This window comes from Corapipo altera, unplaced genomic scaffold (assembly GCF_003945725.1).
Source record: "Corapipo altera isolate COAL_440 unplaced genomic scaffold, ASM394572v1 1b, whole genome shotgun sequence".
Classification (NCBI taxonomy): domain Eukaryota; kingdom Metazoa; phylum Chordata; class Aves; order Passeriformes; family Pipridae; genus Corapipo; species Corapipo altera.
The window spans coordinates 19,700,685-19,713,576 of record NW_020884881.1 but is presented as its reverse complement, the minus strand read 5'-3'; the positions used below and the strand labels follow the sequence as shown (position 1 = coordinate 19,713,576).

General features: G+C 51.4%; 1 protein-coding gene across 2 annotated transcripts in view; it reads left to right on the top strand.

Moving 5' to 3' along the window:
• Positions 1-4,506: 4,506 nt before the first annotated feature.
• PFKFB3 (6-phosphofructo-2-kinase/fructose-2,6-biphosphatase 3) overlaps positions 4,507-12,892 on the top strand; it is a 44,407-nt gene continuing 36,021 nt past the window's right edge. For both annotated transcript variants that reach the window (XM_027639710.1, XM_027639706.1), the window contains exon 1: positions 4,507-4,668. In XM_027639710.1, the coding sequence (XP_027495511.1) occupies positions 4,653-4,668 (16 nt within the window). In that variant the 5' untranslated portion in view covers positions 4,507-4,652. The remainder of the gene's footprint in view (positions 4,669-12,892) is intronic.

Here is a 12,892-nt window from a genome sequence, read left to right as displayed (position 1 = left end):
TATCTTTCTAATCCAATCTCGTCCTCACACCTTTATAGAGCACTTAATCTTTGAGATATGAAGGGGGCAGCTCTAATACCAGAGGTTAATAAAAGTAATCTCTCAAGGTCAGGTTTTAGTGGCTGGAGGGGGAGGGAGGTTGGCTGTAAAGTCTCCAAAAGCTTATTGTTCCCAGTCCCTGCTGCATATTAAGCCCTGATGGCCTGGTTGTGCTGCCTGTTCTCCCAGCAGAAACAGCATTTCCATTGCTAGTGAGAGGCCATGAGCCTCTCTGCAACCTTCTCTTCTGCTAAATTTGCAAGGCTGAAGAATCAGGTTGGTGATCAACATGGGGGGAGAGCTCACTGTGCGAAAGGGAGCTGGGTACCATGCACAGAATCACACAGAACTGACTGGGATGGAAAAGACCTCTGAGATCATTGAGTCCAACCTATGACCTAACACCTCCTTGTCAACCCAGGTGCCTCTGGCTGCTGCAGCTTGGGAAAATTAGCAAACATCTTGGGCATGGGCTGGAAACAGAAGCGTGATTGTCAGTGCCTGGTCACTGAAGTGCCACCTTGGAGGCTGGCTTAGGCACAAGAGCAGCTCTCAGCCTGCCTGAGCACTCAAACATCCTATAAAAGTACAAAATAGGATTATGCAAGGCAGATCAATCAATGTAAGCACATCCCCTGACATACCCAGAGCCAGCAATTACAAGCACCCTTGTCTTTCTTGGGTTTGTGCCACACAAGCCATTCAAGATGTTATAAATATTTCAAAGGAGCTGTTTGCATTCTTTTTTGCTTGTAGAGTACAACCACTGTATTGAAGGAGATCCCCATGACTGATTCTCAGCTGAAATGGCTGTGTGGCTCCAGCTCAGGAAAAGCACTGACATTCCTGTCTCCCAGACTGCTCCCCCCCATTATCTAACTGACTGGAAAGGGAGGAGAGTTAATACTGATTTCCTGGCTGGGCAATCACTGATATAAAGATCAATTATTCCCTGTATTCCCTGTACAGGTAAGGATGTCTCAGCTTCCCTCAGGTATGTGCAGAAATGCTGAGCAGCTGAGCTCGTCTCTGTGCCCCTTGATGCAAAGCCTGGTTGTGCATCCCTATGGATCCGGTGCAGGGTGGGGAAGGCCAATCCAGTCTCCATCTTGGCCAAGGAGGGTTTTTCTGGGGTTAAGGATGAAGCTGAGGGCTGCAGTCACTGCATCTCAGCTGGAGCTCCTCTGCTCTGGAAACAGGCTGGGAGAGCTGGGGGTGTTCAGCCTGAAGAAGAGAAGGCTTCAGGGAGAGCTGAGAGCCCCTTCCAAGGCCTAAAGGGGCTCCAGGAGAGCTGGAGAGGGACTTTGGACAAGGGATGGAGGGACAGGACAAGGGGGAATGGCTTCAAACTGCCAGAGGGCAGGGTTAGAAGGGATATTGGGAAGAAATTCTTCCTTGTGAGGGTGGTGAGACAGTGGCATAGGTTGCCCAGAGAAGCTGTGGATACCCCCTCTTTGGAAGTATTCAAAGACAAGTTGGATGAGGCATGGAGCAACCTGGGATAATGGAAAGTGTCCCTGCCCATGGTGGGGAGTTTGGAATGAAATGGTCTTTAAGATCCATTCCAACCCAGACCATTCTGTGTTTCTACAAAATATGGGTTTAAGCCTGGGGAGACAGGTAAAAGGACCCTTTGCTGTATCAGTTCTAACTAAACAATCCCCCTAAAATATTAATAGTCATTAAATTATGCTTTTATGTTCTTTGGAGACAGTTTCCTCCAAGACACATTTGGGAAACATGCTGGCAAACATCGAGTCTCTGAGTGCCTCTCCCATGGAAACCAGCACTTGGGAAGATCTCCAGAAGCATCTGGACCATCCCTCAGCCCCAGGGTGTGATCAGTGCTGGCTGAGACCTTTCCCACCATGTTTGCCCAACTTTTCTGAAAACTTCAAGTGATGCTGAGCCACTGCCACCCTCTCTGACTGTGCAACCTGGCATTTGTGCTCTGCCAAGAGCAGATGCCCTGATTTCACTGTCCTGGACCATAGTTTATTTAGTTTAATCTAAACCTTCTTTTGAGACCAGCCTGATTCTCAGCAATTTTATAATTATCATTAATATTGTCCTTTTATGTTGTTCTTTTTAGATCCTAGACAGAAAATCTGTTGAACAGTCGGGAAGGGGTGAAGATCCTCATCCACCAGAAGTACCCAGACTATGCTTGAAGTCTTCTCTCTTTATTTAAACTGCCTGGCACTACTGAGATGCCTGAGGTGCTTTCTGTGGGTAAAAAACAATAGTATCTAATACAGGCAATGAGGCAACAAGATGCTCTGATTCCTGTGGCAGCCTTGGCTGGAGCTTGGAAGCTGATTTCTGGAATTTTCCCATAGGGAAAATGGACACCAAAGATGGTTCCACCTGAGATCTTTCTGGGCCAATGCACAGAATGACTGGAGCAAATCCGAGAGCAGGGTCCAGGTGACAGAAGCACCTTAATGGGGACCTGATCCATCATTCTCTGATAAAGGACCTGGTCACACCTACAAGGCTCTGAAATGTTCCTGCTGGGAAATTTTTGGAGCTGAAGTGACAGGGTCCAGGCAAGACTAGTGCTGCAGAAAAAAAACTACACAAGGAGTTAAGCCCCTTCCAAGCTGTGCAGGCACTGAGCAGAATATCAGGGACAACAAACTGGGACATGAGCACCCAAACATATATTTTGGTGGATAAGACACTCGAGTTCATTATTGGGTCTAACCCTGAGTATTTTTCATTATGTTTCTTTTGCCAAGCCTTGGAGTCATGTGTTGGAAATACTCTCCTGGAGATGAACTGCTAATCCACATTTATACTGGGTAATAAAACTGTAAAAATCTATTTTTATGTTTTATAGGGATTTGAAAGCTCATCACGCCAAGGAATATCACTCATTTGCCAAAGCAGAGGACTGGGTTAGAGTCAGAGTGAACCAGCAGAGCTCCTGGGTCATGCTGCCCTGACCTTGGGCGTGGCTGGGGTGTCCTTCCCTTCTGCCTGGATGTTGGACCATCACCTGGAGTGAAGAAGGGATGTCCTTTACCTTCTGGGCTATGTGGCAGCAGCACATGGATGTCCAACCCACCTGTCTTAAACTTTCCCAGCCTGTGGCCATTTAAGGTTACTAAATATCCTGGGAAATTCCATTTTTGGATGATTTTTGCCCAAGAAAATGGTTGCCTGCTCAAGTTGCCTGGAGAGATGCAACTCCAGCCTGTCCAGCCATGTCTGTTGGGGCAGAGAAAAAAAACAACAGCTGTAACTGGTTCCAGTTGCTGAAAGGAAGCCCAGCAGCCCATGCCACTGAATCTTCTGTGTTTTTTTCCCTCACAGGGTGGTGGGGCTCAGGAATATTTCCATGTGCAGTGGACATCACTCCCCAAGCAGGGCTGAGGCAACAATGCCATGTAAGATGTTGATGTCCCTGCCATCCCTGCTGGAGTCACAGCTCTCATAACAGCCTGGGGGCCTTTTTTTTTTGTTTTGCAGTGCTCCTCACTCACTGGCTTAAACAGGTTTCTCCAGGGGAAGTTAAGCCAAATCTGGCAGCCCCTGCACTGGAGAGGATGAAGAATTTTCACCTTGAGCATCATGGTGGTCTGGATGGGGCTGGAGGCTGCAGAAGATGGGCAGGAAGGCTTTAGAACATCACAGGGGTGGTTTGGGGAAAGTCTTGGTGACTCCAGGAGGGAAAAACAGTTTTGCAGGGAGCAAAGACACAGCAAGGAGCTCGTGGTATCACTGTTAACCACCAAGATGAAAGGCTGGGGTCCAGTCATGCACAGTTCAAAGAGTTTCTCTTGAACTAGCTCCAAGCCAATGCCTCTTTCTGCCTCCACGGAGGGCAGTAAAGGAGCTACAGTAAAAATAAACAACTGTCCCAGGTGATAATACTCCCTATTGGTGCTCCAAAACTCTGGGCTCAGGTCACGACTCATCCCAGCCTCATGATCCCAGGAGAAAGGGATTTACCCATCCTCAGCATGGGGCTTAGAACAGCAGGATCTGAACTTCCAACTGCCTTGAGTGATCCAGCCTGCACATGGGTAGACAGGAGATGCTAAACAGGGGGATCTGTGTTTCTGGTACCCTTGTTTTGGAAGCAGTTGAATTTTCCCAGCTGGTTCCAGTGCCTCCACAAAGAAGATGGGATCAGTGCTCTGCTGAGCTCAGAAATCGGCAGAAGTGATGCAGGAGCCTAAAACTCCATTATCCCACTCACATCCATTACACTCAGTTCTGTACTGGTCCCACCACGGAAAAATCCACCACAGACCGATCCAAAAACCCGTTCCCAGCGCCTTCCATCCCTTTCTAAGGCCATCAGCTCCCTGTCCTGTCCCTATTACCTCTCTCCCAGCCCTGCTGCCTCCAGGAAGCGAAGGGTTAAAAGCTCTGAAATTGCAAGAACTTCCTCCTTTCCGCAGTGCCACCCTCCGAATGACGCGGGTTTCTGCCGGGCTTTGCCCAAATATGTCCGTTTCCTTCTAAGAGAAGAAGAAGGAGGAAGGAAGAAAATACAAATACAGAAGAAACATATATATTTTAATATATATACATATCTGAGAGAAGGCGTCCGCAGCCACGGAACCCAGGCGTCCGAGCGCAGCCCTGCCTCCCCCTGCCCCATGCCGTTCCGCAGAGGTAGGGGATGGATGGAGGGGCAACACCCCGGGATGCTCCCCCGGACCTGGGTGTCCAGGGCTGGGGCTGGGGTCCGTGTCCCGGCAGGGATGAGAGAGGGGAGCAGCGGGCTGTGCCCAGCTTTGCCGCACCGCTGGCTTTCGGGGGAGGATGGGGGACACCCCTCCATGCTGTGTTTGGGGGCAGTATTTCTGTGGAGCCTGCAAAGGGCAACTGTCCCCCCTCCACCTTCCCCGAGCTGTGGGGCTTTTCATCTTGTCCCTGCCCGTGGGGATAAACCGGGTGGTGCAAGGTGCTCTGGGTGGTGCAAGGGCTGAGGACAAAAGGACGTGGGACGCTTCTGGGCTGGGGTTGTTGCCGGGGGTTGTTTTGGGGCGATGCAGGCTGAGAACTGGCAAGCTGCGCGCATTTGTGTCATTGGGAGGTGCTCAGCGGAGGGGCTGGGAGCCCGAGAGGAGAGATTGGGAGGTAAATGGCTTTTCAGAAGGGTACCCCACCTGGGCGAGCCTCTTTCACGCCGTGGTGCTCTCCGAGCTGCTCCCCAAACCATCTCTTTTCCCCAAAACTCCATCCCAGCAGCTGACAGAAACCTCCCCCTTGCCATCCCCTGGTTTGGCACTGTGGGCAAGAAAGGATCCGGTTATGGGACCTAAAACCCTGGTGGGTGCTCCTGTGCTGCCCCACGGGGCTATGGATGAGTTTTACATCCCTTCCGGGCTGCTGTGAAGGAGACTTTAATGTCACCTCCTCCTCATCCCGGAGGGATGTGCGGGCATGGTGGAGGCACAGGCAAGGATGCTTGTGGTGGTCCCCTGTCCTGGCAACTCTACTGGCAGGAGAAACGGAGGGGAAAAACTCTTCTCCAGGAGACAGAAAAGCCAGGGAACCAGGGTTAAGTTGGGATGGGCAAGGACACAGAGAGAAAGTGCTGCTCAGATCCCACGCAGGTGCTTTGCCAGAGTGGATCAGTGTCCTTGGACCATTGGACAGCCAGTGCCGTGCTGAGGCTGGCGGGGCAGAGGCAGAGGGGACACTGCAGAGATGTCACACCCTGAGGCTGACATGACATTAAAGGGCAGCAGGGAGGGAGTGAAAATTGGGGAGAGAGGGCTGGATTTGTTTTTCTCACTTCCGCCTGCGCTGGGGAGGATGTTTTGGGTGTGCGGCAGTTTGCCCGCAGTGATGTTCACAGAACCTTTATCTCGGGCGCGGAGATTTCTGTCGCCTTTTAAGGCTCAGCGAAGCGTGATGTGGTTCACACCCTCGCAGCAGACTGCGGGTCTTGATTTAATTTTAGGTGATAAACGGACTAATTTAGAGCAGAAGGAGAGATGCTGGGGGGTGGGCGGCGGGAGGAAAGCAGAGCTTGTCAGGCTTTAAAAGCGCTGAGCCCTTGGTGGGGAGCAGGGAAAGATGAGGGGGGCCTTCCCATGCTGGAGGGCAGATCCCGTGGCCCCACTGCAGCCTCAGCAGGGATCCCAGTGATAGAAATGACAGGCAGATCTCCAGCACTCGGGGACACAGGGAGGGTTTGCAGTAATTGATGCTTTTCCATGCGGTCCTGCCCAGTACACCATGAACTGGGGAGGACCGGTTTGCTGAGGGACCGTGCTGTGCCTGTCATCGCTGCTGGACACCTGGGGCACAGCTAACCTCCAAGTCCTTGGCAATTCGGTTCCGTAGCTGTTGTGTCACCCTCGCAGCCGTTGCTTGTCCACAAACTTCCTCTAGAGGTCAACCTTGAAATGCCAGAGCTGCCGGCAGCTCCGTGCATCAACTTGCAGCTCCAGAAAGTCCAAGGTGGAAGAGAGGCCACTGTGGATGGGTTTTGTCCGTTGCTTTTGTATATTAGGAAAACTTTCCTCCTCACAAGGGTTGTCAAGCCCTGGAACAGGCTGCCCGGGGCAGTGGTGGAGTCACTGTCCTTGGAGGGATTTAAAAGACATGCAGATGTGGCACTTAGGGATGTGGTTTAGTGGTGGACTTGGCTGGGTTAATGGTGCGACTTGATGATCTTAAAGGGTTTTTCCAACCTAAGTGAGTCTATGTGCATGCTCAGCTCATGTTGGAGACCCTCTGAGGACCCCTTTTCTCACAAAGACTATAAGACTCAGCCTAGAACAGGCCTATGTGAGTTTGGCCCTGGTAATGCTTGTAGAGGCTGTCTGTGACCTGGCTGCAGCCTGCTTAGAGCATCCTTTTGGGCTGGTGAGACCCCATGTCCCCAGCCCTGCCTGGAGCACTGCTCAGGGACTGTGTCTGGGCTGCCTGGGCTTCCCATGGGCATATCTGTAAGTCACCAGGCAGGAGGGTTATGGAGAGCACGGACTTCTGGCTGCCCTTCAGAAGCTGCCCAGGCCAGCTGTACATGTCCTTAGTTTGCAGGAGAGTTGAGCATGAAGATATTTTCCTTGTAGCTCAACTTGGTGCATAAAAATCCTTGCTGAAGGTGGTGGCCTGGGCCAGGTTGGAGTCAGGCTGTGTGCTTGATCCTTCCAGAGGAAAATAGGACTTCAGCCAGCTTGGCAAGGAGGCTGAACCTTTCATTTGGGAGCCTTTTGGGAACAGTGTCTGACCCCAGGGCTTGCTCACTGCCGCCTGGATCCAGGGGGCAAAGAGGAGGCTTTGCCTAAGGGCTGCTGCTCTGCACACCCTGGGTAGCTTGAGGCACAGGGAGGCTTTGAGATGAACATTTCAGAGGATCTAAACTTTCTTTGCACAGCCCTGTGTGTGGAACTGGAGTATCCTGCAGAATAAAATGCAGACTCCACCCCTATCTCTGCCAGTTTCTCACTGCTTGCAGCTTTGGCATCACTTGTCTGGGTCTCCCGGACAAGTTTGTGGAAAATACTGGTTGCCTTGCCTCCTTTCTCCTTGAGCATCATAGCCAGTGGCATTGCCCCAGGATCTGCATTTCATGTCTGTACAACAGTTGCCATTTGCTCATCTCAAGGCATTTGGCAGTTTCAAATATTAAAGAAAGGTATTTCTAGCAGGGATGCCCAAGTAAAACAGAAGAAATGAGCTTAGGGCAGGAATTAATTTCTTTCAGCATCGCTGCATCAAGTGGGGAAAAAAGTGGAGAAAGTCCTGATCCCCAAACAGTGCCATAACCCTGGCAAAGGCCCATCCAGGGCTGCAGCTCTGCTGGCAGGAGGTGTTGGGAGCTTTCACCTAAAGTACCCTTCCTGAAAAATCTGATTTAATTACTGCAGCTGGTGCAGGGAAGCTTGGGAGTGTGCAGGTGATAAGCTGCCAGGATATTGCCAGAGGGACATTTGTCATCTGTCAGAGGACTAATGAAACCCTGGTTTTATTGCTGGCTGGGAAGGAACTGGAGATAAGACTGAAAGCCAGTGAGCAGAGATCGAATGCATGATTGTAGAAGCACAGAACAGTGTGGGTTGGAAAGGACATAAAGGATCACTTCCTTCCAAACCCCCCCCCACCAGGGCAAGGACATCTTGCACTTGATCAGGTTGCTCAAAGTCCAGTCCAACCTAGTGTTGAACACTTTCAGGGATGGGGCATGCACCACCTCTCTGGGCAACCTGTGCTAGTGCCTCATCACCCTCATTGTAAGAGATTTCTTCCTTATATCTAATCTAAATCAACTCTCCTTCACTTGGGAACCATCGTTCCTTGTCTTACTGCAACAGACCCTGTTAAAAAATCTGTCCCCATCTTTTTTATAGGTTCCCTTTAGAAACTGGAAGAGGCTCTAAGGTCTCCCAGGAGCCTTCTCTTCTCCAGACTGAACAACCCCAGCTTTCTCAGCCTGTCTCTACAGCAGAGGTGCACCAGCCTCTGAGCATCTCCGTGGCCTCCTCTGGACTTGCTCCAGCAGATCCACATCCTTCTTATGCTGGGGACCCTAGAGCTGGACACAGTGCTCCAGGTGGGGTCCCATGCAAGTGGAGTGGAGGGGCAGAATCCCCCCCTCACCTGCTGGCCATGCTGTGGGATGAGCCCAGCACACAGAGCACATGGCTGAGGCATATCCAGCCTCTCATCCACCAGCATCCCCGAGTCCTTCTCAGCAGAGCTGCTCTCAATCCCTTCATACCCCAGCCTGGATTGATACCAGAGGTTGCCTCAACCCAGGTCTGGCTCCCCAGGGTTTGGGTACAACCACTGTCAAGCTACCAAGGGCACGACAGATGCCTGGTGCAAGTGGAAACAAAACGTGTGACGCTGTGAATAAATCATTTATGGATATATGTAAAGGTGTGGGTTGACTTCAAGCTGTTGGATGGAGAACTCACTGGGCACTGTTCGGATTGCAGGTCACCAGGGCATGTCACTGCTGGAATTCTGTGAGCAAAAATGGTGTTGAATGATTTGAATTGGGCAAGAGACAGGACTCAGGGCCCTGCTTGATGAGGGGGCAGACTCTGGAGTGGCTGGTGTTGATTTTGGCTGCTGATGCTCTTCTCTGGGACTGCCAAGGAGGATCATGCTGGGGGCAGAGTTGGTCCTGGATGGATGAGGGCTGTGGTTTGGAGAGGTGATGGTGAACATTTTGTTTCTGCAAAGGGGCTCTGCCAACATGGACACTGGCTGTGGTTGTGCAACACTGGTACAACCACAAGCAGAGTCAGCTTGGACAGCTGCAGCCAACTGTGCTGAGCACTCTGTCTTTGCAGGGTACACAAGGACTCACAGCACGGTGGAGATTAGAAGAGCCTTGGGCATGTGGTGGACCAGGGCTGGGGTCCTGAGCAGCATCTGGAGGAGCAGCCACAGCTTGCAGTGGCAAAAGAAGGAGGGATGTTGAAAAAAACACAAGCAGAGGGGTTCAGGGAGCTCCTGAGGGGTCTGTGGCTGAAACCTGAGCTCTGTCCTTCATCTGCTGGCCTGGCAGTGGAAAGCCAGTGGTGCCTTGTGGTTGCTGCACACATGAGTTGGATTAAACATCTCTCCCCAGGCTGAGAACAGTCTAGTGGGTGTCCTCACAAATGTCACATGGGGTGAGAGGGGTCTCACCTTCTTTAGCCCTCTGGAGTGAGGTGTACAATGTGAGCCAGGCATCCCAGTCCCATCAGGAGGCAATGTGTGGGCAGATCCCAGAGGAGGGTGCTTTGATGATGGATGGGCCCAATGGCCCCAGTGGCAACTTCTCCATGGCCATTGACCACAAGGAGAACTGGACACTTGTCTCCGAGGTGGCAACATGTAGCTGAGTTGAGCACAACCTCAGGGCTAGCAAGGGGCTGGAGGAGCTGAGAGCCCACAATGCAGAGGAGAGCAGTGGGTTTGAAAATCATCCCTAATTTTCCCAAGGTCCTTCATCGCCACATCCCTACCTCCATAAGGACTGATTCCTTCAGCATAAAAAATTCCCATGAAAGTGCAGTTGTGGCTGCTCCATCCCTGGAAGTGTTCAGGGCCAGGGTGGACAGGGCTTAGGGCAACCTGGTCTACTGGAAGGTGTCCCTGCCCATGGCAGGGGATTGGAACTACACGATCTTTAAGATCTCTTCCAAACCAAACCATTCTGTGATTCTCTGTTCTCCTGCAAGCAGCTTGTATTCAAAGGTGGCAGAAGTTATTACACAGCAGAGAAGCTGATAATGGGGATTGTTTTGGCAGGAGAAAGGGCCTGGTGGGGATGACATTCCAGAGGTGATTCCTGCCACCAAGCACTATGATTTCCAGACACGTGGTGGGAGGAGCCTGGTCACTGTAACAATACCGCTCTTTATTAAGCCTTTTTATTTTCTGTTAGCAGAAGTTACGACATCTCCTGCTCCCATTTCTGCTTGCTGAGATCAAGGAGGCTCTTGTTAGCAGGAGCAGAGGTGCCGTTTGCCCATAAGCACGAAGGGAAAGGGTAGGACTGTGCCACATCCCGGTATTGTTACTCCTGCTGCCTGTCCCCTTCTCTTCAGAGCACTTCCTTGCTATCACAGCTCCTGCAGTGAGTCAGATTATAACACCCTCTGATGGGAAACTCTCTGCTTTTGCAGAGTGGTTAGAGCTAAGGGTGGTGAATTGCCTTTCTGCAGCTTTTTTTGGTAATGAAAGGGATAATTCTGTCACTTTGGGATGCCTTCTGGCTTGCTGGCAATGCCCTGCAAACCCACATGCTGCTGCCTTTGCCGGTCACGCCACTCCTCGTTGTCGTGTTTTTTTGGCAACCCTGAAAAACTTTTTATCCAGCATTTCCCGTCACCAGGGAGGATTTATGAGCACCAATGGGCAAAGCACACGATGCAGAGAAGCCAAGTGTGGAGTCAGGAGCTGCTTGAGGGGGGTCCTGGCTGCTGCAGCTCCCTGTGGGGGCTGTCCTGGTGACAGTGACAGCGTGGGTGTCTGCTCAAAGGGCAGGGAGGAAACGTGTGGCAGAACTGGCCCTGGCTCTCCTGACTCACCAGCTTGTGCCTGAGTCAAACCATCGCCTTGTTTTCAATGAACACCTTTCCTGGAAGGCTGGAAATCCCCTCGTGTCCTGCTTTGCCCCCTGGCCAGTGTTTCTTGCCGTGGCATTTTCCTTCTGGCTCTTGGTTTTGTTTCATCCCCTTTCACCTGACTGGCCCCTTGAGCCAAACAGGAGTAGACAACTCAAAGGAACAGGTGTCTGTCCCCTCATCGCACTCCTCCCAGCACCTCCCTTCTCCCTGAAGCTCCAAGAAAGCACCCAGTGAGCGTAACCTCTCCACTGCCTCTTGGACATTGCACTTTCTTTAGCTTTTGTGACAAGCCATGGAGAGTTTTTAGCAGATTTAAGGATTCACCATGCCCACTGGTTGTGTTCTCGTTGGTGCTGACAGGGTGGTGCACAACCAATCAACAGAGCCCACCTCATCTTGTGGTGCTGGTGCAGGGCAGGACATGCCAGGCTGTGGTGGGAAGGTGGGACAACTTCTGCTGCCACCAGCTGCAGGTGGAACCACCGCTCCACTAGAAACTGTTTTAGGAGGCTCACAAGGGGTGTGCAGCTCCCTTGAGGTCCAGTGGGTGAAATGGGGCCCACTCTGCACTCCAATCTCTCCACAGAAACCATCTGGTGGGGAGAAACGTGTTGTTACCACCTCTCAGACTTCCTGAGTCTGCGAACTAAACCACACAGAGATGCAGTCACTGATAGCACATCCTCATCTCCCAACCTGAGAGCAGGCAGACATGCCTACAACCTGCCTTGTCAGGGCCAGCATCCCACCTTTAGGAAAAACCCTCCTTTTGGAGTCCTGCCTCCCTCCTGCAGTGATGGAGAAGGACTCTCCATTGCTGTATTTGTGTGGTAAACAGGCACTGGCACAACCCTGGCGCTTTTAATGCCTCTACCATCTGAAAACCAGGCTCAGTGGCCTTGTCACATGGGAAAAACACCCAGAGTTGGCTTGGGCTTCACTGCAGTGCTTGGATCACACCACCAACGCCCCCCAGGCCGCTTTTTCACCTGGCATCCCACCATCCCTTTGCCACCACGAGCCCACGCTGCCAGAGCAGCTGCCAAACCCTTCTCTAACACACCCTCCACGATGGGGAAATTAATCTCGGCATAAAACAGCTCCAAAGGCTTTAAATCAGATGACCACGGGTCTTTCGCCGAGGGACGTGGGAGGATTTCCAAACCCAGCAGCCAGCAAGGTGTGATCCCTGTTTTCCTGGTGCGTGCCTGCACACACGCACACACAGGCACACACGTCTCTGCAGGGCACCTGCTTTTTTTTTTCCCCTTCAGAGCCACATTTTAAGGTTGGAAACAAACAAACAAAAAAAAGAGGATGGGGGACTGGCCCCAGTTGGGAGTCAAGATCAAACCCACACAATCAGCTTCAGATTTCCCTGGTGTTTTTTCCTGGGGAATTCCTTGTCCTGGCAAGAGGTATTAAGTTTCCCCTAATACCTGAGCAACATTTCCTGTATGTACCTTAAATATTCTTTGCTCTAAGGAGCAGATATTATTTTCTCCATATCATTCTTTTCCAGGCTGAAAGCTATTCACCAGTTTTCTCCTTTCTGGAGCACAAAATCACTCTAATTTTGTGCTGTCCCATATATCCCATTCTGAAAACATCTCCTTGTTATTGCCCATCATGTCCCATCCCAGACCAAACCTCTTCCCAAAGGCACAGGGCTTGGAATGAGATGTACCTTTCCCTTGTGCTGAGGAACCAGCACCATCCAGGCCAGACAACCCAACATTGGTTGCTTGCATTTTCTGTAACAACCTCTTGCTAAAACACCCTGGAATTGAGCTTTCCTTCCCCCCCCCCCC